We start from the raw sequence: 25,905 nt of genomic DNA, 5'->3' as shown, positions 1-25,905 counted from the left end.
ATCTATTCGTTTAAAGTTGATCAGACCCTCAGAGATTAGGGAACAGCTTTACAATGTCTTCCATTTCTCCCAATATACATGAGAAATGGACCCCGGCTGCATAATGATGTCTCATATTTCCCCTTCCCCTTTTGCCTCCGCTCATTAAACTTGACTTGCTGCATTGAATTTGCTCCCAGGCCCTCAAATTCAGCTTATCAGTCTTATTCAAAAGCCCTGAAATTGAATTAATGGATGATTTAATCAAGTTGTTACACTGATGCCTGTACACCCTCACATTCTGCCTACACGTGCTCCAACGCCATGCATGTATGCATGATATATCCCAAACACTGCTTTTTCCACACTCTTAATCCTCTGATAATTCTGCAGTAACCTTGGATGTTCCTGTGAAAATGCCAACTAAATGAGAGTTGGGCTCAGGAGCTGGAAGCTGACGTTTGCATATTGATCAAGGCCTCCGGATCTGCTGGGATGTATCTGAAGCTCGGGCCTCATCTAAGCAGAGGGCCCAGCTCTGAAAGGGCTAATCTGTAAATCTGCCATAGCCGTGTTATTGCAGCACTATCGATCCCATCTCTGATCCGGCTCTGCCTCCCATCTGTGCAGCATGTTCTCTTGGTTTCTCCTTTTTCTCCGGCAGAGGGAGGGGCCACCGTCTGTGAACAAGCTCCTGCCGCTCCTGTGAGTATTTACACCACCTGAGTTTGTGTATCAATGTGTATTTGCATCTGTTTTTTCGGTGAGGACTGTGCGTGATGAGAGCAAAGGTAGGCCATCAGGTTACTCCACTTTTCCTGAATAATTCATCCTCACTTCCCGCTGCTGCGTTAAAAAGATTCCTCGCTCTTACTCGACCCTCGCGGAACAGGACGACGACTAAGTGGCGTAGAAGTGCGAAATCACCCAACACTCGCGCGCTGCGTCCCTGCTTAACAGGTCAGAGTTTAAGCGTTCTTCAAACACTGGAGTGGGCCAGAGTGTGAGGCGTAATCTCATCCAGGCTGCTTCAGCGTTGTCTCAGCATTAACATAATGAATATAGCACCAGGCCTCCTAGTCAGAGTGGCTGGCAGCCAGCACTGTTGACTCTGATAGTGCAGAGGAGGGGGAATTATTTATGCTGCTGCTTCTCCTACTCTCTCCATCTCCTCTCTTGCCTTCCAGGTTGTTTGAATGATGCAAAGCCTGTGGCCTGTATGTTTTTCTTTGTTGATATGTGTGTTAGTGGATATAATGTGTGCCACATTCGGTAGAAAGGTTACAATTCAGAGCACTTAGTAACGTGAGCAGTGTAAAGATTTCGTTATTCTTTGTGTTGCAGGATGTGCACACGGCCTTGAATCAGCTCGACTCTTTTTATTTGGTCGTAACTTCGAACCAGCAGATAGAAAAGTCTCAGATTTCCTTCTCTTTGTATGGCCTTGTGTGTGGATATGTGTGTAGGATTTACGCGTGCCTGAGCTGTTATTTTGTAAACGCCTCCGACCCCTTTTTGACCCGGCTAATGCAAAGTCAACAAAGAATCAGGAGAAGCCGTCAACGTTTCCTGCGTTTCAGACCCGACCGGCTCGTGAACTTTCTCCTCTTGCCCTGCCGAACGACCGCAGACTCAAGGTCAAGACGTCTTAATCCGACGAGTTCTCCTATTTTTCGTTTCAGTTCGCCTACACTTCTTCTCCCCGCTAGCAGCTGTACTGTGGTTTAGTGTGAGCGGCGCTGAGCCCCTCTGAGCTGCTCCACTGGATGAAGCTGGGATGGAAAAATTTGAGCTGACCACCGAGTTATCCTGACATTTGTGCTGACGAGAACTCTGTGGCACGTCTCTGTGTAACTGGGTGTCTGCAAATATGTAACTGAGTTAGTAGCCGTGTCCCAGTTTGATATGACATGCTAAATTAAAAAGGAGTGAATATGCAATGTTCTCCAAAGTGAAAAGTGGGCGTAGTGAAATCCTGCACTTCTCACTTAATTCACAGAGAGAGCAACGTTTTGTTCAGAGACCTGCTTCAGGCGTTAAACCCACAGTACTTGAAAACAACTGCATACTTTAGCCTAAGGCTGCATCAAAACAAGAGTTAAATCACAAACACCACGGACAGCTACTTCTTAATAATTGAAAATATACATAAAATGAGACAAGAATGTTTAAAAATAATGAGAAACCTGAAATTAGAAAACCTTATAGGCCATACAAATTAAAATTAAATTCCCAACTTGTCAAATTATTACTATATTTATATTATATATAATTAGCAAAATTCAATATACTTATATACCTTGAATGCATTCTGAGGTTGTTTGTCTTTTTAGCGTGATGAAGATAATCAGCAACTATTCTGTCAATTATCATTTTTTAAACAAGAAAAAATTGCAAAGTTGTGTTTTCACCTGTGTCCGTTTGTCGGTTGGTTCGTCAGCAGGTTTACACAAAACCTACAGAACGGATTTCTACCAAACTTGGAAACAGAATGGACCTCATTGAGTTCTGGTGCACATCCAGATAAAGGGACGGATCCAGAATTTCCATCTCACTTTCTTTAACATTGAGATATAGGGTGTACTGCACGGACGTATTCAGGTGTGTTGTATCTACGAGGGAGCACAATCTGATGTGGATCCAAATAGAGATCTTGATGTAACGTATTTAATCCCAATATATTGGGATGAGGATTAGAATGGTGTAATCAGTTACCCAAGTCAGTTTCGTTAACCTCTTCTTTTACATCTTCTCGGCTTATTTTGTGTTCATTTTTATTCATTTTAAGGTACATTTTGGAAATGCACCTGTGACTCCTGCTGCCTGCCAGCTCGGCTCCTCACACTGACCACATGCCAAATGCTTTACGGATCAATCCAAAAAAAAAATAAAAAATAGTAGAGTGACTGTTAATGAATCATTAGCTGCAGTCTTATTGAATCACCAACATTTAAAACAGCAGCTTTCCAATAGTGCAGTCTAAATTTCATCATTAGCATTTGTATAATTGGCAAAGTGCATTAACAGTGTTGTACACTGACTGCCAAACAGTATCCTGTGAGGATTAGTCCTGAGCGTACACTTTATGGTACTACTATACAGTGTGGAAACGGTGTCTATACTATGTGTCCACGTGGGTGTCTTCACCTGTGTGTTTGTGTCCTCGTCTGCATGCTAAACTTTCCCTGCTAGACGCTCCACAGCCGAACAGCCTGCCAGCTTTAACTCCCGAGCTCCACAACTTGCCACAAGTGAGCGTCTCCCCGTCCGTCTGCCATGAGGCATTTGACCTCGCTGTGACCGTCTTGTGACCCACGGTAACCTCTGAGGTCGCTGTTTGCGGGCTAATAAACTGAGTCACCTCCGAACCTGGCAGTCGGTCAACACACTTTCCTTTTCTACAAAATGTAAACACACACGCGGGCCCAGATGGCAAAAACCCCTTCTGCTTTATCACAATTGGAACCGTTAATAAGGAGTTGGCTTCGTTCCTTTGGTCATCTTGTCAATAGGTAAACACTTGCCGACTGGTTTATTTTTGTGTGGATTAGACCTTTGGATGTGACTGAGGGCTGAAGACCACAGGACCACAGCTGCTCATCTTGACAGCAATGAAATGGGGCTTAACACAGCGAGGCGCTTTACTCCACCTGTCACCAGCCAAACACATAGTTTACTTTCATTTAGTGAGGATGGGAAGAGGACAGGGAGAGGTAGCTGTTCTCAGCAGGTGCTTGGGGCAGGGATTTAGCAGTGCTTGCAGTCTGAGGAGCAGCTATGCTAATGGTGACAGGATTTGGGGATGAGTGAGGCGTCTTATCAGGCCGTGCACTCTGTAGAAGCTTTTGGCAGTCATACCTGCCACCACACAGGTACTTATTTATACTTTAAACATTTAAAAACTCTGCCTCCCTGCTGGGCTGTCTGGGGCTCACACAAGCGCTTGCACACGTGTCTGTTTAGACTGATCATTCTTTGTCAGTAAGCTGCAAACACTAATAGCCTCTTCCAAAAAAATATATTAATAAAGTCTTAAACACTTTCTCTCCGAATCGCTCACGATGCCATCAACCTTCCCCGCCTCTCTCGTCTTTCTGCCTGTCATTCTAGCATTTCATTTTCATCCGGGTGGCTGATACATTCGTCTCAGGTTACCTCTGCTCTTCTGTAAGAATTTCTGAAGCTGTAAATTGAAATTAGTGTCTCTCAGAAGATTCATGGCTCCGGTTATACTTAAAATAGGGCTGCAGACTGCAGTAGCCACACAGTAGTTGTCTACGGGCAGTTTTATCAGACTATGTGCTTTTAGACCCTCACAGTGCAGACAGAATGGCTGGAACCATGTTACATAGTTTGATATATTTACTACCAACTCTCAGTAGTGAGGTTAGACCAGCTGGAGGCCGGGGACTGGGTCATTTCCTGGACCACAGTGGCGTCTCTCATTGGAAACCACTTCAACCTTCCTTCAGGCTGCCACTACTGCGAATAACTAGCGCCATATGTGGAAACTGACTGTGTGTCTTTTCTTTTTTTTTTTTTTAGTGTTTCAAGCTAAATTATTTTTTGGACAACTTGGGCAGTAAATCTTGACGTGAATGTTTTTTGTTAGCTCAGTCTGTTTCAGGTCGGCTCCTGAATGGCTCGAGGGGGAGCAGCAGATGTAGCGTTGCAGTCTAAACCTGGTGCAGCTGAGCAGGCCGTCCTCGTCTGGCCCTCCTGACCGTGAGAGCTACTGTCTGTCCACGATCGGCGCATTCACAAGACTGACAGACACAAGGGGACCAGCATCATATGGAGAAACTAGAAAACATCTACTCTGCCATATATCTGCCTTTAAATGAAGCTGACAGTGACAGATTCATTAGAGAAAGCTTGTCTGCGTGGTCTCTGCAGGGATCTAACTACAGTTAGCACAAGTTGGGGATTAGAACCTTTTAAATATCTTAGTTATAGCAGTTTAATTATAAAAGAAGAGGTTTTTAATCTTTAAATGATGTAATGTTTGTTAAACCACCAGTATTTAAAATGCTAGGATTTTGCAGAGACATCACTTCACATTAAGTTAGTCCATTCTCTCACAGGCGCAAAGTAAATCTACTAACTGGGACAGGGAGCTATTGCAGCTAAGCAATGTTGTACCATCTAGTTTTTATATAACTCTACTCTGTCATCGTATAACTGCTTCATTAAAGAGGTGTTTTCTATGGACAGTTCTGTATGAGACAGTATAAATACATTACATCTCTCGAATAAACTGCACAGGCTAAACTTGTCCCGTTAGCTGCCTGACAGTTACTGTAGGTAGAATAAAGTATGGTAAGATTTCTGGTGTAACCGAAGCTTCACCCTTGATTTTGTTCCCATTTGTTTTGTGTACAGTAAGAGGTCACTGCAAAGTGATGTGCTAAAATCTGTGGATGTTTTTTGGTTATAAACTGGGCACGTAGGTGCAGCTGCAGCTCAGAATCTGAGGACGCGCAGTGGTAGCAACTTGTCAATGACGTGCTCTAAAACATCCCCTGCTTTTACAAAATGAACATCATCTTGCATTGAAGAAGACATGAAACGATTGCGACCATAAACTCCTTAAAGGCCTGTTTAATGAGGTAATGAATCAAGTGATAAGTAGGGACATTTTCTCATAAGCTTACATACGATCAGACTTCTTTTTGAAACCAGTGGAGTCACTAGTAGGAACGCTGGTTTAAGACACTTCCACATTTGCTTCACTTTTCAGATCCGTCACTAATTTGTTAAATCCTGCCATAATTCATAACTTCATCAAGGAACATGTGCTGCACGTCTCTACAGCAACACCGGTGGTAAGTTGTGTTAGTAAATGTAGGTTTGAGGCTCAGACACTGTAACTCCTAAAATAATGTCCAATGTTGCTTGGCAACAAATGTAGTGATAACCGACGATCCAACAGATATTAAAGCTTAGAAGTGGCTCTGACAGAGCTATATTTGAACCTGTATATGATGCAAGCAAACTAAGACATTTCACAGGTCCTAGATGTCGTAAAGCTTATTCTAACTGGAGATAAAGCCAAACACACATAGCTTTTACTATTACTACTACTACTTTAAGTTCATTGGTATGTTTGAGTGTTGTACCTGGCGCCGATGTAGAGCGTCCGATTTACTTGGAGGATCCTCTGGATGTGCAGAGGCTCTTGTCTCAGCCACGTTCGGTGGGGACGGCCCAGGAACACTGGGTGTCTTCTCACCACTGTCAGCGAACGAGAGACAGAAGCACACAGTTGCTCATCCCACAACTGACATCCGTCTTTGACTAAAGTACATCAAAATGGTTTTGTGTTAGTTTGTTTTGACAGTTCGAAAGTAGTAACAAGTATCCAAGGTGATGCCGAGGCAATGTTTGAGACCTGCTTTTGAAAGAGCCAAGGTAAGCAACACAGAGACACGGAGCAGAGCACAAGCTGAGCTACAGGAGACAACTATTCTTCTGAAAATAAAGGAGGTGTGAACTATGACTAGCGTGTCAATGTTTTTTCATGTCCTGTCAACTTATTTAGATAATTCCGAGAGAATGACACACAGAGACAGGTGACATTTTAACAAAACATCAAAAAAGGTAAAAGAAAATGTTCAAAGTGTGTCAGAGGAGGAGGAAAACTTCTGTACATCAAGAAAGGGAAACCTTCAGGGAGAGAAAGATAAAAGTAGAGCAGCGTTTTCAGCATGTCTTGTCCCGCAGATGTGCACAGAGAGACAATTAAAGTGAGGAGAGAATCAGGAATAAAAGTTCCATAGAAATCAGATGGATTATTATGAAAAACCAGTTTGGCTGTCTGTCTTTGACCTTGACTTTGATGATTGAGAGTATTTTCGTCTGCTATCCTTTGATCCTCTCTCTGCCCTTCCATCATTACTTCTTCATATCCCGCCCTGTAGTCAGCTCATCTATTCTTCTTCACCTTTATTTTTTTTGCTTCTGCTTCATTTCTATCCTGCAATTTATTTCCTATTGTATCTATGTCACTCCATCCCGGCGCCCACTGTGAATCATTCTACCTCTGTCCACCTCCTCACTTCCCTCTATTTGTCTCGTCTGTCTCTCCAGATGAACCTGCGTTTCCCACAATAATTTTCTACCTGTTGTAAACCGCAGCTGCCGTGTCTGAGGCGGTCGCTCCGATGTAGCTCTCAGTATCCTGACAAGCTCTACGCTCCACTGTTTGGTATTGATACGCTGAGAAGAGTCTGGACTCAGCTGGGAAACCATCAATCAATATTATTGAACTGCAATCAATCAAGGTCTGGTCTGAGCTGGAGACTGTCAGGCTGACATGGAGACTCGAAGTCTGAGTGTGTAAGAAGCTGCCTCTCTTGAGGGTCGGAGTGTGTGTGTGTGTGTTTGGGAAAAGTCATGAATCCGAGGGCCCCGTCCTTCACTCTGCGACCCCACACCTCCTGACCTGGACAACACTCAACACCCTTTCGTGTCTGACCGCAACGGGGCCACACTTTGACCCTCCGCACCCTTCCCCCAACAATTCAACACCTCACACATGACGACCTGGGAAAGAGGCATGCAGGGGAGTAGGCGGCTAGAAGGCGAGAAAAGTCAGGAGGTCAGTACCTTCGGTGGGAATGAAGTTGAGGGGCCCCGGTTCCTCTGGGAACGCCGAGCTGGCCGATCGGAGCAGGCAACACAGCAGGAAGAAGGAAGGAGGGGCCATGGTCGTCATAGCAACACGACGGCGGACTCTGTGGAAATTTTTTAGAAAAACAAAAGAGAGGAGAAAAGGGAGTGAGCGGTTGTTTGCTAAATGAGACACAAAACACATACACAGACAGAAACATTCACTCGCTCGGTCTCCGACTGACTGACTTTCTTGACTGAACTCTATCTTTGTATTTCCACGGCAACTCTGTCACATCGCCCTGATGTGAGGGGAGATAAATAGCTGCTCGGAGCGAGAGATTAAGTCATCCACTGAGGGAGAAGTGTCCGGCCGGCTCCGATTGCAGCCAGATCATCGCGTGGCACATCATGACCACATCAAACAACTCGTCACTTATGATACATTTGAGAGAAATGAGAAGGAGGCAAAGGGGCAACATCTTGGGCAAGACAGAGGGCAATATACAGCCTATAGATGAAAGGAAAATCTGTCTCTGTAATGCTCCAGACATCAAGCATTATTCAAGATTAGACAGACAGAGAGAGAGGGAGAAAAGCGGTGGTTTACTAAATTAAACGCTCGCCAGCGATGGAAATCACCTCTCTGACGGCGGAGCTAAACTGTTGGTGTTTTTCATCAGAGGCATATGCAGGTCTCGGATGTGATTCATGTGGAAATACAAATGATACCCAAATTAAGTTACCCTCTGCGATCCATCTAGAAAATGCACCAAGCTTGAAATGCACTCCGCCTGGCAGGAGACAAGCTGAAAGAATTGCTATTGATGTTGGCCGCAAAACCTCAGACTGGCCGCTAACTGCGTGCTGTTACTGCAATTTAGCCGTTTCGATATGTAAGTGGTAGAATTCAACGTGAATCAAACAGGCGTTTTTTAGTCAAGTTGTCATTATTTTGAGCTCTGACTGATCTGTAATCATGTATCACATTTTCCCTCTCCACAAGAACCTGGCATGGAGTTGCGTTTTCCACGAAATTTCACGACTACACCGTAATTTACCCCGTAACTCCACTTTCATCTTGTCATCTTAATGCTGAATGCAACATCGAGTAATTTGTTTTGAAAATCCAGTGGAGAGGCCCTCCATCACCACCGCCGCAGACACAAAACGTGTCATGCAACATCTGAAATTTGAATACTCAAGGTTGTATTTCTTTATGCAAAACCTCCATGGCATTTTACTGTGGTCGCAGATGAACAATGCGTCAGACGATGCAAAAACAAACACTTGGCTGAACGTACGTTATTCACAATGCACTCCTCCTTCCTGTGTCAGTTGTTGTCTCTCTAACACTCATTTCATGTCTTCTTCAGTTCAGTTCAGGTTAACTGAACTGCATTGTGAGTTTAGGAGCTTTTCTGGCCAAGATGACATTTTGTTGCATATTTAAACTTCAGATTTTGAAGAGAATAATACGATAAAATGAGACTCTAAATGTATAAAATTACATACACTGGAACCAAAAGCATGTGGACACCCTAACATTACATGAATACGTTAAAGCTGAACTTTTCTTTCCATAGCCATCGGCATTAATGTGCTGCTGTAACAGCCTACACTTTCTGGAAAGGCTTTCCACAAGATCTTGGAAACTGGCTGTAGGGATTAGTTCCCATACGGCCACAGGAGCATGACTGAGTTTAGTCAACGATGTTGGCTGCTCCAGTTCATACGAGAGCTGTTGAAGGGGGTCGAGGTCACAGCTCTGAGCGGGCCAACAAAGTTCTTCATTGACCTTTCTCAAAGTTAACACAAAGTTAGTAAGCACAACATTGTGCAATATATCGTTCTATGTTGTGGGTAAAGTTATCTCCACTGAACAGCAGGCACTGCAACTGATTAACATATTATTGGATGTGATAAATGCTAAAAGTCAGACTGTAATGTCAGTTATACACCTATATTTCCACTGATGTGCATGAACGTGCTAAAAGAGAGTCGTTACAAATCCAGCGGTGGACGATATTGTACCGCTTAATGAAGGCTCTCAGTCCGAAGCACAGCCTCTGATTGGTCGACAGACACAGCCCAAGGCATCATGGAACAGCCGGTGGACAGCTAACAGCCATGCTAACAACAACAAAAACAGTTGTCAACACAGAAAAATGGATAAATAATTACCAAGGACACTGTGATTCAAGGCCAGATTACAGAGCAGCCGAGAGGGATAGGATCGCACCGGAGGCCTCACTAGCATAACGATTCGGGTAGCCAAATATGTAGCTCTAACATGCAGCTTTGCAGAGACATTTAGTTTGCCATAAATTACATATTTTGATGTGTTATATGACAGAATGTCGACGACCAGATCAGGTGGTAACATGTTTGAACTGTGTGAACTAAGGTTTGATTTTGCGGTCTACAGTTTGTTTGTGTAGTCTTGATAAGCTCCATTTTGCCAAACAGTGGCATTTCATAAGTAACACAGTAAAACACTGTAATTAGGTACGACAATCATTTGGTTTATCTTAATCTTAATTAAAAATGAAAAAACACAATCAAGTTGAACAGAAACTAAAAACAAAGAATAAAGTGCAGCGATTGATACTGTATGTACTCAATGTAGTAATATGCAAACAGTTTTTCCTCTTTCAAGTATTCTCTCTCTCTCTCTCTGACTCTCTCTCTCCCCCGAAGGATACAAACAGCCATTGTGCAGCCCGTCTCTTTAATGGAGTCCCAGACATAACCTTATCAGGACACATAATCTTTATGGGACATTTCTCAAATTCCCTGCTCTGACATCAGAATAAAAGTGGGAGGCATGCTAATTACTCAACACCCACAAGCCAAATTACCCGAGGTGAAGGGGAAAGAGTCACCGAGAGAAGAAAGGAGGTCACGGGGTAAAGACAGAGAGATTGTGTGCGAGATACGTGAACAACATTAGGAGAGAGGGAGAGAAGATGAGAAGTCAGGAAGTCAGTATATCCTATCAGAGATTCTATTGTTTCTGCTATTAATAATGTATGAATAAATGTCAGGCGGTACGCATTCGATTAGTATAATTATACACCCAGGGCTATACAATTTCATGGGACAGCAGAATAAGTAGATACAGCACACAAGTATAAAAGCTATTGTATGTGTGTATGTGTGTGTGTGTGTGTGTGTGTGTGTGTGTGTGTGTGTGTGTGTGTGTGTTTGTGTGTGTGTGTGTGTGTATAGTTCAGACCCAAAGCATCACTGTAATTATGACAAATGGCTGCAACCGAGTCCATTCAGACGCCTCGCTGCATGGCACAAGCTGTACAGTAGTACGCCATTATCACTGGACAAGAAGCACCACAAGTCGCATATACTGTACATGTTAACGGTTGTAGGAGGCGTTAATCCAAAATATTTAACCCCGGGCTGCTCTAATGCGAAAATTAAATGACACTCGATGTGACTGAAGTCATATCAAAGCCGACACACTGTGCGGGCTCCCTGGATTCAAGAAACGTCAAAAAACGACACTGTCAAGAGCAAATTATTGTGTCAGCTCTTTCACCGGGGGGGACTATTGTTTCCAGTGTTGTGACAAACATATTCAAGGATTGAGCTTGATTCCAGGCACCATCCCAACAGTCTTACTTCGATGCCAAGTTAATACAGATGGCAAGTGACACCAGAGGAGGGAAAATGCTAACGATAGCTGATTAAGAGAAACTTCAGTGTGAGCTTTGAATGTCCCGTATCATATTTATTTTCAGGGCAGATTTTCAGCTACAGTACTTTGATTTTGGATGTCTCAAACTATCCAGTGCTGCAGCACCTCTATTCACCTCTCTGAATGTTTTAGCTCCTGTGTCTTTCAGGCCCCCACCTGAAAGGCCTAGTCTGCTCTGATTAGTCATCTCTCACAGGCCTGAGCAGGCACCATCCATCCTGTTTCCACATGAGCTCTGCTGGTGTTTTTGCAACCACTGACATGTCGGGAACACGGCTAAGAGTGGTGGTGGTATAGTTGTGACATCACAACTTTATGAAATTCCTGAAAGCTTATTTAAAGGCACAGTATCTGTAAATGGGCTGTACGCATTGCTCCGTGGATTGATTGTTTGAAAGTAGACCTATTATGATTTATTATGTTTTTCCTTTCTTTCAGTTTATTGTGAATGTAAAAGATCTTGATAGTTATAAATGTCAAAGTCCACACCCCAAGAAGCTCCTCTCTCCCACCGAAAACACTGCTCCTGAAACGCCTCGTCAGTAGTCCCACCTTTAATTCCGTGATGTTGTGACATCACACTACGTCACCATGTCACACATTGTCATATTTTTTTTACATTTGAATGCTCTGTTGTTGTTAGGGATGCTGGCTCAGACATGTGTGAGCTGACCAATCAGAGCAGACTTGGTATTCAGGAGGGGGGCCTTAAAGAGACAGGAGCTAAAACAGAGCGTTTCAGACGGAGGGGGAATACAGAGCTGCAGAGCTGGACAGTATGAGAAAACTGTTGAGCACTAAAGCTTGTAAACCTATACTAGTAGTAACACAAAATGAAATGAAAATAAGCAAAATATATCTCCTTTAATTCATCCACATTATTACTATAGCGCCTTGACTTGCTTTATAATGAACGAAACACATGGATTTTACTTCAAACTCTCCAACCACTCTGACTAGTTTTTGTTTCCTCTTAATGAAACAGGACTCCTAAACTAACCACCGTGCTCCATTTGCCTCAACAGGATTTACACAGACTTGTTAATTTGTCTGTTTCCACAGCTCCAGATCAATTTGATTGTGGGTGTTTAGGTAGGTAATTTCCTAAACAAAGCCATTACAAGATCATTTAGCTGCCGAAAAAGGTGGGAGGGAGTTGGGTGTGGAGGGTGCTGCGTCTCCCTGGACCCCATCGACGCCCACCGCAGAATGATCTCCACTGTGGCCAACACGCATAACTTAGATAACAAATCATCAGCCAATCAATGATGTCTAGTGTCTTTAATAAAGCCCTAATGAGGACTGATGCTGTTCTGATACCGAGTCAACTCACAGAGGCTTAAAAGAGAAGAAGAAAAGGTTTGAAGGCGGGGAAGAGATGAGAGGAAGTGAATGCTGGTTATACAGAGATAGTGACCCTCTGCTGCTGAGGTCTGGATACTTTGCATGCAAATAAAACACCTCGTCGTCAAACGAAGGCGCTAATATGCTCTGAAATGCTTTTGTCACTTATTAGGTTGCCACGGCTCTCGCTTTCTTTTCCCTCAGTCTCTCTACCTTTTCTGTTTCACCATCTTGTTACGCCTCGGATCCTCTCTTGCTCGCCCCTGTCTTGTTGATGTGTACGCTCTCAGTGTGTTTTCATTACACAGCCATGAGGTAGTTGCACTAAAAATTGGACGGTTGAAAGAAAAACCCAAGATTATGCATGTCCTAGATATAGGGAAAATGGTAATGAAATGGACCAGCATTAATGGGGACACTGTGGTGGTTGGGGTATTTATGATTAAAATATTTAACAGAGGGGCTGTCAAGTATTATATAGAGGTAAAGCAATAGTCTGATATAATCCCTTTTCACACTGGTCGTCCTGATTCAAAAAGCCTGCATAGAGGAAGAATGAATTCAAACATGGTCTATATCCACTCAAATCCTTTTATCGGCGTCCTACAAGGCAAATTGTATTTTATGTTCACCAAAAATGATGATGCCTCTATAGAATTTGCAGGTTTTGCACATATTAAAGCTGAACAAATCAGTATTTTTAGATTAACAATGGATCGCATTACAACCGGTATGTGAAAGGAGACAGTCTACATAATAAACCAACAGAGATCTATCGTGCACTTTACGTTCTATACAGTGTTTTACCCTCTTTCTGCTCATTGTTCACATGTTTGGCCTGCACCTTGACTGTCCTGGTTCACTCTCACTGCTCTCATGACACACTGAGAGGCTTAAGAGCCAGATATTCAAAAAACAGAGCTATTATTGGACTGAGCATTTGATTTAAATTCACCAGATGTCCCAATATGCAATTCCAAATAAATGCTAATGTTGCTCTTTGTCAGCTGGAGACAACTGGTGGCTAACAAGTTTTCCATATCAACTGTATGTCGGTGTTGTTTTCACAGCTTGTTGCGCTCCCAATTTAATCAATTAAACAGGTTGTTGGCATTGTGTCCGTGATTGATCGTAGTTACACAATGATCCGTATGGCATTTGAAATATTCTCTCAGGCATTGTTTGTCCTTGCGGAAGCTATATTGGCAGTAGAAGATGACATAGTAGTACCAGAGCATCGTCTTGATTCAATTCAATTCAGTTTCCAATAAAGCTCCATAAAAAGAGATAATACTGGACGGGAGCCAACAACAACCTGAAGGGTTTCAAGCTCCGACATCCTCTGTTTTTTTTAGGAAGACACACTAAAACCACCAATAGACATTGAACTTGATCCAAACACTTAATAACTTTTTAAGAGGAATTAATGTTCAAAGAAATACTACTTTGCCGCAGGCACGCGGGGCTGAGCTCTGCTTTTATTGTTCTACATCGCCGAGATGACCTTCAGAGTCGTGTACATGAGACTGTGCAGGTACATGGGAAAGTATTTTAAGTAAGCAGTGGAGGATTTTATGATTGTTCCATTTTCTTTATGTGGATTTAAAGACACCCCATAGATTTCCCAGAGACTGGCCTAATTGTCATATTAGTAAGTGAGGAGAGGCTGCTTTATGGAGTGTGTGGAATCAATGACAGGTGATAGCTTGATGCCACTTGGATCTCCTTCAATCAGCAATAGCATAAGACACTGTGCACGGCGTGGATGTGAGGAGGAAAGAGACTAAAAAATAAGACGTAAAAAAGAAGGCTGGGGTTTAAGGCAAAGATGGGAATGAACTCAGTGGCTATAAAAAAATAGAGATTGCAAGAATGGGGAGAGAACATGGCAGGAAAATGACAAAAATAATGCACCGCATGGAGTGATGAAGTGAAACAGAGGTGAAAGAGAGACAAGCGAGGCATTCAAACGGAGAGGGGGAGTCACACCGGACATAAAGAGAGTGAAGCCAAAGAATGTCCGGAATGGGAGAAACAGAAAGACAAAGAAACAGAAGAGAGGAAGAGCAGAGAGCCAATAGTACACTAGCAATGCCAGATTTATCTCCGTAGTGAGCCAAGAGGACCTTGTGGGAAGAACCTCCTGGCTTTCTACTGGCCTGGTTTGCAGCTTATCTAAAGGGATGACATTTTTCTATTTCTCTTTATGTGTAGAAAACGGCGTCCCCCAGGGGTCAAGGCTTGGAGCAATGATGTTCAGTCTGTATATGTTGCCTCAAGCGATCATAAATCATATACATAAAACATAACTATGCTGATGACACACAGTACATATCTACTGTATCATACAGTACACATAAGGTAGCTGTCTTTGTCCCCTGGAGACCTCAACCCTCTTAAGTCACTGGTTGAATGCATTAAAAACGGAAAGAACTCAATGTCCCACAACTTCCTGCAACCCAACAAAGACAAACCAAATTGTTGTTCATGCTGCTGAGCCTCCGTGGCAGGAAACGTGTTCTGATGAGCCTCTTTCTCTGTGGAAGTACAGCACCACAAAGGTCATAAATCATAAGTCTTTTACCTTCTCAACAATACGTATGGAGTGAAAGGCTTCTCCACCTATCTACTGAAGTTAGCATGATAACCAGCTAGCCCTGGGCCCGAACACGCATTTCTCCTGGCGGTCCAAAGCTTCTGCAATAGCAGTGCTAAGACTCCCCCAGTAGTCCAGTCGTCCATGGCTAACTTAACCAATGAGCTAATGGCAGCTATAGTCAGAACAGAACACAGTTAGCAGCAGTTAGCAGTTACCTCGGTAACATGTGACCTCTTCTTTGTTGGAGTACCAATTTAACAGGTGGCCAACTCTTACATATTGCACCTTTAATGAAAACACAGGATTATGGTTAATGAAAATGTCTAAAAAGGGAACGCCACTGATTTTTACATATAAAAGTGTGTTTACAGGTCTTGCGGAGCACAACAGCATACGTGAATAAAGATGTATACCGCCTTTTGTGGCTCCGACTTATTCAAAATGCCACTGCGAACGTGTTTCTTCAAATCACACCTGTGACTCATCATACATTTCTGTGTTGGTTCCCAACAAATTCCAGAGTTGATTACAACATTTTACTTGTTGTCTATGAAGCCCTATACGTCCTCATTTCTGCCATATGTGTACATCCTTCGTCGTCTGGCGCAGTCCCTCCAGTTGTTCCAAGGGCACAATGAAAAGTTAACAATGCAGGTTTTTAGCTGCTGAGATACTTTGCCAGATTTCATTATATTTGTTTCGACATTAACATTGTTAAAAGGCAGGCTGAGAACATTTGTTTTCCCCCGGTGCATTTGATTAGTTTTGCTGTGTTTGTGTATAAAAACTGCATCTGATTGTTCCCGTTGTTTGTGCGTTGCATCTCCCCTACAGAAAAATATCCTATATGAATAAAGATTTGCTTTGCTTTTCTGATTTCACCGCCTAAATCTGCTCTGCCGATGCCAGACTCCTCTTAACCTCTTCCCGAACTCCCAGACATAGATGTACATATACATAAGCACATGCACTATAAACTCCACACTCAACAAAACAGCTAACACACACATCTCCTCTGGGCTTTGTGCCTTCACTTAAGCCAAACCACAGTCTTCCCCCTCTATCTCTCTCAGGCCTAATGCGAAAACGATGTAGGAATCCCCTCCACTAGAGCGAAATGCACAGATAATTTCTTCCCTTTGCTTTGAGACTTGAGTGACCTCAGGTCTGTTTACTCGATATTTGCATCGCCACGAAATCTTGGAGCCTCAATAACACTGCACGTATTTAAAGAGAGAGAAGGGGGGGAGAGCGAAGAAGGTCGGGAGAGAGAGAGAAAAAGATGGGGGAGCGCGCAGTAAATGAGAAATGAAGAGTGACCTTTGAGCACAGAAACAATTTTCCCATGCACACAGCATGGATTTATGTAGGGGGAGATATGTGCAGCATGTGCAGTCAGACAAGACATATCTATAACACCCGTCTTTTATCAGAATCAGACCATGAGAACGTGTCCTCTGTCTCTGCTATCTGACAGTGAGGACACTGGTTAGTACAGTATCTTCTTTACACAGCACCATGTGTCTAATAGATATATAATTTCAGGGGATTTAAAGGTTGGTGCCGGAATAAGATAATCTCTGACTCTTTCTCTCTGCAGCGCGTGCGCTCCCATTAACAGGCGAGAGGTAGCCCGACTAAAGAGCGCAGGATGACAGAGCAGTAATGTAATACCTGTAATAGCTTATTGTTGATGAATGGATATCTTTGGGTATTACTGGAGCTCTCGCCGGAGTTGTGTCACTATCATTAACCTTCACAGTCCTCAAAATTACAGCTGCCGAGACGCCAGGAGACAGAGGAGCTGTAGTCGAGATCTAGATGGCGTACAACAAAGATTTCGCAGCGCCGCCTGACAGCGTCTGCCAGAATCTGCAGGTTAATTGTAGGTCTGTGTTTCAGGAGGAAGACTCTCCAAGAAGGAGTGCTGAGATAAATCTTTTGTTCTCTGTACCTGCACATATCTTTTATTTCTCTACCCTCCATGTTACTTCTTTCATTTCTCAGGCTTCAGCATGCCTCACCAGACAAGGAGAAACATCAAGTCACATCACAACACTGGAGATAGTCTGACCTTTGGCTTCCCACCAGTTTACAACCATCATTAGCAGGGCAGGGATCAGGGGGGCCAAGGCCATAAATCAAACTCAAACCATCCATGTAGGGGGAGCCCAGCTACACTGCTGTAGAAATAAAAAGAAAACACACTCCGAGACTGACAGGAGGCTAAAAGCAACTCCATCCATCATTGGCTGGAAGCTCCATAAAGCCAGTAAAGGAAAACACACAAGGCGATAATCTCCAGCATGGTTATAAATAATACAGAAACCTTGCTAATGGCAATAAAAGCTCCTGCAGCATGACAGAAACCCTCTTGATGTGATTATTCTGCTAAAATTCCCCCAAGGACATGTATTATCTTGCATAAATACTCAGGAGTAACTCAATAGGGCAATATGTTCCCATCCAGAGACTGTTTGCCCTTTTTGCTTGAGAATCAGGAGGAAAGGTGGATTTATTGTAATGGCAACAAGTGACTGTCAGTGGGGCCACGAGGTCGGGTGGCGGTCAGAAATAGAACATTTGGGGGGAAAGTGGAGGGCAATGAAAAATGAAAACAGACTCCTGAGGCTGTTTTGCTTTTCTCTGCATGATAGTACAACTACTAATGGTGTGATGAATGGTTCTCCTACTAGAAGGTATTGAGAAAAACAGGAGGGGAATGCAAATGACCTGCTGATTATGAGTCATTCTCACAGAGTAAACAACAACAATAAGTGATTCGACTGCAAAGCGCTTTTCACCTTGATATTTTTATCCTGGTTTTCAGCCTCCTTAAAATAATGAGCCCTGATGGGAAAAAAAACTGTGATGTATTTAGAGCGGAGTGAATCATCGCTGTTAGGACTGTGATACCAATATGGTGCTGTAGTGGTGAGTAAATGCTTCGAAAAATATGCCGTATTTAATACCGACAGTATCGCTCATTTAACATCACACATACATGTTCTTGTTAGAAGTCCTATCCCTCTGTGATCGAGTGCAGTTGCTTTCCAGCCCAGTCGGCAGGATATAATGATGGCAGTGAACTTTTTTGCAAACCGCGGATGCGTCCAAGGTTGACTATCTACCAGACGTGTTATATCACATTCACATTTTATGCTTATTAGCCACAGAGGTTGCAAACAAGGCTGCCAGTTGGAGCAGTTGGAGTCACACCACTGGATATTTTCAAGGACACCTTCGGACATTTCCACATAGTTTTGTGGCGAAAAAACAGGCAATTTTTCTAACCAGAGTGTAAGTGCAGGAAATACAAAATTAAACCGAAAAAAACATAAAGAAACATTCAGTTTCAACTTATCTGTGGTTTTGCAGTAACATACTGCGAACATTTATCCTGGCGATTGGGTTGTGGCTTTCATGTAGAGGCAGAAATTTGCCTTCTTGCAGAGAGTCGGATGAAACGATAGATACCCCTCTCAAGTTTATATGCTATATGCCTGGCTGTATCCCCTAAGGTAATAAAAAAAATCAGCCAATAAGCACCTTTAAAGCTAGCTAAAATAACACACTGTGGTTTTAACAGGGTTACATGTGGACTATCTCTTAGCCGGGAGCGCTTTCTTCCTGGGGTCCATGTCGTCACTGTGAGTTTGCCAGGCAACCAGCAGCGACGTCAGGAAGTCTAGAAACAAACAAGCTAAAACATGCTAATGTATAAGCTTAAGTGGTGCTGGAGGGCAGATTCGATGCTGTTTTTCTTCCTGTTTCCAATCTTTATGCTTGGGTAAGCTACCCGGCTGCTGGCTGTAGCTTCATACCGCATCTAACAGACAGATATGAAAGTAGTGCAGTAGTAGCAGACCCACTCATATGACCCACAGGAGGAAAGCTTATGAAAAATCAGATCCCAAAATCTGCAACAGCCTCGAGGAAAAAGCCTGGTCTCTTAAACACAACGCAAAGTGGGTGAACGAGACAATTGCGAGGTCAGATTGTACGATACACATATACAGTTGGATAATACGTGTGCGATGTGTGAAAGGGCGGCTTAAAAATTGTCTAAGTGATTCTTTTATAGAGCAGAAAAGAGCCGTCAGGAGAGGCAGAAGGAACACAGAGGTCTGTATACATTTTAGACTTCACAACAGCATCCCTGCATGCTAATGGTGTTTACCTTCCCGTCCTCTATCTTCCCTCCCTGCACAGTGCGTGAAACTCAAATAAAGCCACTGCTCGGGTGTCTACTGTCAAGATTGGCCTATTAAATGCAAAGTCGACGCCGTGGCTATATTAGCTGTGGCAAAAATGAACATGTCGCTCAGCTTTGTCCAGATTTTTTTTATTCACGGCGGCAAATCTCACAGGAAAATCATCTTGTCAAGCTCGACACTGTGAACGCCCCCATCGTAAACAGTATCTAAAAGCAATTTTCTCTTTCCCAGGAGAGACAGGGAGGCTCGGTATCTCCTCCCAGCGGAAGTCTGACGAAGGATAGAAACGTGTAGCTGCAATTTCACACGGACGGTCACTTAAGCACGCGCCCGGGCTCGCCGATGTGCATGCACCCAAACATCCTAGACTCACACGTGCACCCTCTCCTCTTCCCTCACCCCAAACCAGCCGCCTGCTCGTCCAATTTCCCCCGATAAACTCCACCTGCATCACTTCCAATGCGAGTTCACACACTACAGTAAGTCTGGCTTCCCTTCTTCCTTTGCTTTATCTCTCCCAGCTGCTTTGAATGTCACATCTCGCGTGGCGTACGGACACACTGCCGTGTCAATCAACAGACGTCTCCGGTTGACGACTGTGCACACGAGGCAGCTGCGAACAAAGATGTGTGCCGAGCAGTAGATCCAAACAAACAGAAACGGAAATAAACACACACACACACACACACGTACACACTATCATTGCATTGCAGGCATAACTCCCAGGCCTGGCTGTGTGCAAGTTTGATCCCTCTCACCGTGTCTGAGAGGCATGTTAATCAGCGGAGGAGGCTGCCAGCTCAGCCATATATGTCTCTATCTTTGTTGCTCTCACTCCTTCTGTCTCTGTCTCTCTGCTTCTATCTGCGTCTTTTCTCTCCAATCTGTCGTCGCTCTTCGTCAAAACGCTGCCTCTCCACCTCTACCTCGGTGCATTTATCTCCTCTCCTTCTCCCCCTGTTCTTGCACAAGCTTTCATCCCATCACTGCAAATCATGTCTTTCTTTTTTGCCCCTACATTTTAATGCACCCCTCCCTCCTCCTCCTCCTCCTCCTCCTCCTCCTCGAGGTTAGACGGATGGGATTTAAGACACTAAAGACTGGATGGTTTATTTAGAAGTGCTCAGGGAAGACATCTCACTTTTACCCTGCAGCCTGACATTTCATTGCCCTCTTCTTTCCCCCCACTCTTGCTGTCACCCTCCTCTTCCCCTCCGCTGCAATGAGGCTTTGGGATCTGTTTGTGCCTGCGTTAAAGTGGATTTGGTTATGGTGCCTGGATCAGGGTGGGTGGCTGTGGGATGCTGGATGAGTTTCACAGGAAGAGTTCTGACGAACGAGCTTTGAGAGCTGAAGGGCAGAGAGACAGAGGACGGTAAAGACGAGAGTCTTGTGCGAGGAGAGATATAGCGGTTGTGTGTTTACAGCGACGCTTCCTAAGGAGATTTCCACCCGAGCACTAAGTCATGAGGTGGGGGAGTGAGGAGAGGTGGTCATCTCTGTGCAGACAGCGATAACAATGGTGAGACAGATGACGAGGGAGTGGAGCGAAGAGGAGGGACGGAAAAAGGGGAAACTAGAAGAGATGGAGAACATGAAGAGGTGTGGTGAGCGCATTGAATCTAAAGAGAAGAGCACGCCCATTCAGTGGCTCCACATGTGTAAAGTGCCAGCACAAAGGAGGCCTTTTAGCTTTATTAAACAATGGTGCAAGGCCAGGAGACACAAATTAAAAGAGATGTTGCTTCCTTGACCTGAATAGACCCGGGCAGACGCTCAAAGACGACGTGTCATGGCCAACAGCTTCTTTTCTTCAATTTACCCCACAAGGCTCTCGTGCTCGGCCTCCATCCGTCGTGCCGCACTTAAAAATGAATGCATTCACATGACACACTTCAGAGATAACATCTCAATGGGGGTGTTCTCTGCTCAGTCACCCAGTAACATCAATTCCTATTTGCATAAAACGGGCTCAAGCTCGAGCCTCCTCGGCCAGGATCGTGGGGATGTTCAACAATGTCATTTAGTACCTGGCATCTCATGGAGCGGATCAAATCAATAAAAGCCATTTCCCTCGGAAGTCAATGGCCCCCGCTCTGGTTGTCAAGTTAATTCAATAAAACCAGAGAGGAAACAAGGAGCGTGGAGGAATATGTTGGTGAGCTCTCACTTATGTGACACGGGAACTAACACGAGAGACGGCGCGCAGGTAAGGCATGCAGGACATTCTTGGTATTGATTGCGGTGGCTGGAGTACGATACGTGCTCGAGGATATGTGAGGTTGAAGGGCTGTTCTCTCTGTGGTACCTGTCATGAAGTCAGTGGAGAGGAATGGAGCAGCTCATCTGGGCCTTTTAAATCCCACATAACAAAAAGAAGAATGAAACACACAGCTCCATCAGGCCTCTCTCACATCTCCCCATTAAAGCATCGGTATAGTACACAGGGTCTTTGTGCTCCTTCCACTCCGGCAGATTGGTGGCTACAGACATTATTTGTTCTCTGAATAACAGGGTAAGTGGCTCGTCCATTGATTGGTCTATCTCCGGGCTTTTGAGCAACAGGGTATAACGCCGCAGAGCCAAACAGACAGGAGACTAACCCCCTACTGTGGCTGTTGACAGAGGCTGCCATTAAAAAACACTGAGAAGAGGACAAACAACGAGGCGGCGAGGAAAAATGCCCGGCTTGGTTTCACCACAATTTGTCCGTCAACACTCTCATCCTGCTCGAATATGCACACAAACACTCTAGTTTTAAGTTTACTCCAAAAAAGATAAGACACTTCAGGGAATAGTCCAATTTTGCACGAAAGGAAAATTCTTCCTTTGGATACTCTTACAGAGTTGCATCCTCAATCTGTGTCGTTCAAAGAGTTCCAGGAGCTGCTTCGTGATGGAGCCATTTTCGTCCATGAAACCAGCTCGGTCCACACTTTCCAGGAGTGACTCTGAACTGCCCTAAGAGAATGTAAATGTGATGCATTCAGAATGTGTAGGCGGACTCAACGAAAGCTGTAGTACAGTAACAAACCCCTCGAAAACACAACATGGCCTCAGGATGCACTTTTTTCTGGACTACTGTCAGTGGAGAAACTGGTATCGCTGCATTTTGGGCCAGTATAGAAAGTCAAGTCCCTGCTGTCTGACTATGATTAACACAAATACAGTAAGAGACAGTCCTGTCATCGGTTGTTATCGAGGAAAAAATAAAGTTGTTTTTAATGGCTCCATCCTGCCCTCTCAGGAAGTCGTCTCACACTGGGAAAAAACAAAACCCCCCGTGGGGAACTAAGTGAATGGAGCCAAGGCTGTGATTCACACGGCGGCCATTTTCCTCCAAATCCTGCTCAGGGTGGGAAACTTGAATGCTGGTATAATTTACAGCTGCGGTGTTCAAGGTTACAAGTCTTATAACCGTTGGTAATCTGACAAGTTTTTGTCATGTTACACCTCCCAACTGATCATCAACAGAAAGGATGATGGATACTGAAAATCTGGAGGCACGTTCGGCCATATTTCAAGGTAAAACAACATTTTTGATAACTCGTTAGCTCCCTAGCTAACATTACTGTCTGATTACATCCTATGTTTCACTTCCATGTTTGGACAAATGTCTCCAACTTGTGCACTGATATTTCTGAAATGATTTACACCTTTTCTAATCAAACTGCATCAACAGTTTTGTATCAAACATTAACGTTAGCTAGGATGTGGTTGAATGCTAACGTTAGCTGTTGTCTAATGGAAGCTAATCGTTTCAAACCTGTGGTTTTTACCTTTAAATATGGTCTAATGTCCCTCCAGATTTAACTACCGGTTGTCCTTACAGTTGCTAATCAATCAGAAAATGGTGAAATGAAAACAACTTGACTTGAACGCAGCAGTAAAACATTCAATCTTCAGAGGAAAATGGCCGCCGTGTGAATGCAGTTCAACACGCTATATGATGGTACAAATGCCTGATATATAAGTGACATGTGATGGCAACAAGTAATCCACAAATTAGTTTGAACTGCCTCATGTAGGCTATGGGTTTATTTTCAGCTGGCCAGAGAACAGCAGGTAGCAGCAGCTGATGTTCTGTCCGCACATGTTCTCGTTCCCGCCTGAACATACGCTACGAGCGCCACGAGGTGACGTTTAACATTTATGTTTATGTCGGTTGATAATTAATCTCTCGTCAAACTGTTATAAAATAATTCACTCTGCTGCTAAACTCTTGATGCTTTGCCACACTGTGGGCAGTTATCTGCAGCGATATCAAAAGAAAACCACGGAGAAATAAAACAAATTACAAAGTGGCAGCTGTTCAGTTAGGATGGATTAGTCCAAGTAAAACCATGCACAAAAAGAAGAAGCCTAAAGATTTTGGCACGCGTGAATGTAGAGAGCATGTGTTGCTCTGTTAGTGCACATGGCAATTAGAAGTGAAGCAATGCTCCGGGCCTGGATTGATCCTGCAACAACAACCTCCCTGTTTATTGACAGATCTCCGGGGTTTCACCGCTGCACACATGCCCCGAGGCCACTTCATCGGGCCCCAGCTCTCTCTCTGTGTCACTCTCTCTCCCATGCCCCCTGTTCTTTGTGACCACGTGAGAAACAGCGCTGTTCAATATTCCCTCGCCAATGTCAGGCTTGGTTTTCCTATCAACAAAGAGGTCCAGCCTCAGAGCACGGGGGCTGTTATTATTTAAGTCTAGCGCTGGCACAACAGTTTGATTAAGATCTACCTTGCCTCTGGAGCTATGGATTTCACTCCTTTCAAATTTAATGCAACGTCTGAATATAACTCAGTGCATTAATATGATGTGCAAATTGCATTTCTGACACAAACGAAAGGCAATATTCAAAGTGTGTTGCAGAAATGAAACATACACTGTGTGAGAATCAAATCCAACTGAGGCAGGAGTCGTCAGATGATCAGTTTACAGCAGTTTAACCAGATTATCTAAATTGGAAGTGAACAAATGTAAGGGAGGTCCAAGTTGAAATTTAAAAGTTTTAATTTTCTCTTTTTGAAATACGTTTGGCTAACCTGACAATTTGTCCGACCCAGGAGCAGCCGAACCTTTTCCCATGTAGGGCCAAACTTAATGAAGAGCCACTGGCCAAAGGCAAACTCCTATTGTAAGTGTATTGTTAAGATGCATGATGGTACTAGGACCCCAAGAGCCCTTAATTGCATCACAAAAAATCATTATTATAACCCCTTTTTATAAGCATCTGGCAGGCTGAATTGAACCTTATAGCAGGTCAGCTTTGGGCAGCCCTGGTCTAATGTCCACAGAGTAGGTTTATAATTTCCTTTATAGCACTTATAGTACTAGCTGAGCCAAGTACAAATACATTTAGATACGATTTAACACACATTTTTTCTTAACATTCAAACACAATTTTGATTATTTTTCTTTGTCTATCAATTAAGGCATCATATACTATAACGGTGAAATAAAAAAATGTTGATTTTGATGTTGATGATTTTGTGTCGCCACCTTGAACAGAAAAAAATCAATTATAGTCATTATCAATGGGCTACGTTTGTATTTACACATTCCTGAACCAAACACAATATAAAAGATGATAATAATTATCTTCTCGTGTTCCTTCTGCAGCCGTCACTGTTTATTTGTATTTGAACAGTTTTATGATGCTGTGATGCAACGTTGCTATCGTAGTAAAAAAAAAAAAAATGATGGTCAAAACCATAATAATAAGAAACAATTTGTACTAAACTGGAACAGAGCGCGGTGATATCACGTCGTGATTCCTAGCATACAAAATGTGCATTGTAATGAGCACTGATGAAGCAGAGATGGAGACATACGGTAGCTCTGTTTACACAGGACTCAAGTCCTACTCAGCCAAACATTCTCCATCTGCAGCCAACACGGTCGCGGAAACACCAGGTCCAGCTGAACGACAGCTGTCAAGCCCGAAAAACCCTTATCGAAAAAGAAAATGAGAGAATTGATAAGAGGTGAGGATGGAGATGACAAAGGTAAAAAGGAAGGAAGTAGTAAGTGCGAACAAAGACTGAGGGGAAAGAGAGGTAAGCTCAGAGTAAGAGAAAGAGCGCATAAATGAATTTTAGAGTCGGGCAGAGATGACACGGGGAGATAAAAACGAAAAATAGAGGGTTGGATTGGAACGGCTGGAGACAAATGGAAAGATAGTGGAAAGGCAGCCTCGCCAGCAGTGTGGTAATGCCTTGCTCTCTCGCTGAAACAGTTTGGCTCATGACAAGATAAGGACAGCCATCACAACCTGAGCCTCCATTTTTACTCATCCCGAGTGGCGACTGAATAACACTCCTCCAACTCTCTTTTTTTTTTTCCACCACATCTTCTATCAGGAGCTGCCGTTGTTTGAATCACACACATGCACACGCCAAACACACAAACACAGACAGACGCAAATGATTAGCCGTTACAGTG

At 43.7% G+C, this 25,905-nt stretch overlaps 1 protein-coding gene across 1 annotated transcript in view; it reads right to left on the bottom strand.

Annotated features, from left to right (window-relative positions):
- Positions 1-25,905, bottom strand: part of sema6bb (sema domain, transmembrane domain (TM), and cytoplasmic domain, (semaphorin) 6Bb) — a 132,413-nt gene that overhangs the window by 64,034 nt on the left and 42,474 nt on the right. The window contains exons 2-3 of the mRNA XM_084355712.1: positions 7,588-7,715; positions 6,099-6,213 (exon numbers count right to left, since the gene is read on the bottom strand). Of these exons, the coding sequence (XP_084211838.1) occupies positions 6,099-6,213; positions 7,588-7,696 (224 nt within the window). The 5' untranslated portion in view covers positions 7,697-7,715. The remainder of the gene's footprint in view (positions 1-6,098; positions 6,214-7,587; positions 7,716-25,905) is intronic.

Source organism: Pagrus pagrus, assembly GCF_965226575.1.
Source record: "Pagrus pagrus genome assembly, chromosome: 6".
Taxonomy (NCBI): Eukaryota; Metazoa; Chordata; class Actinopteri; order Spariformes; family Sparidae; genus Pagrus; species Pagrus pagrus.
Note: the sequence above shows the minus strand (reverse complement) of the source record. Positions and strands in the feature narration are given on the sequence as shown.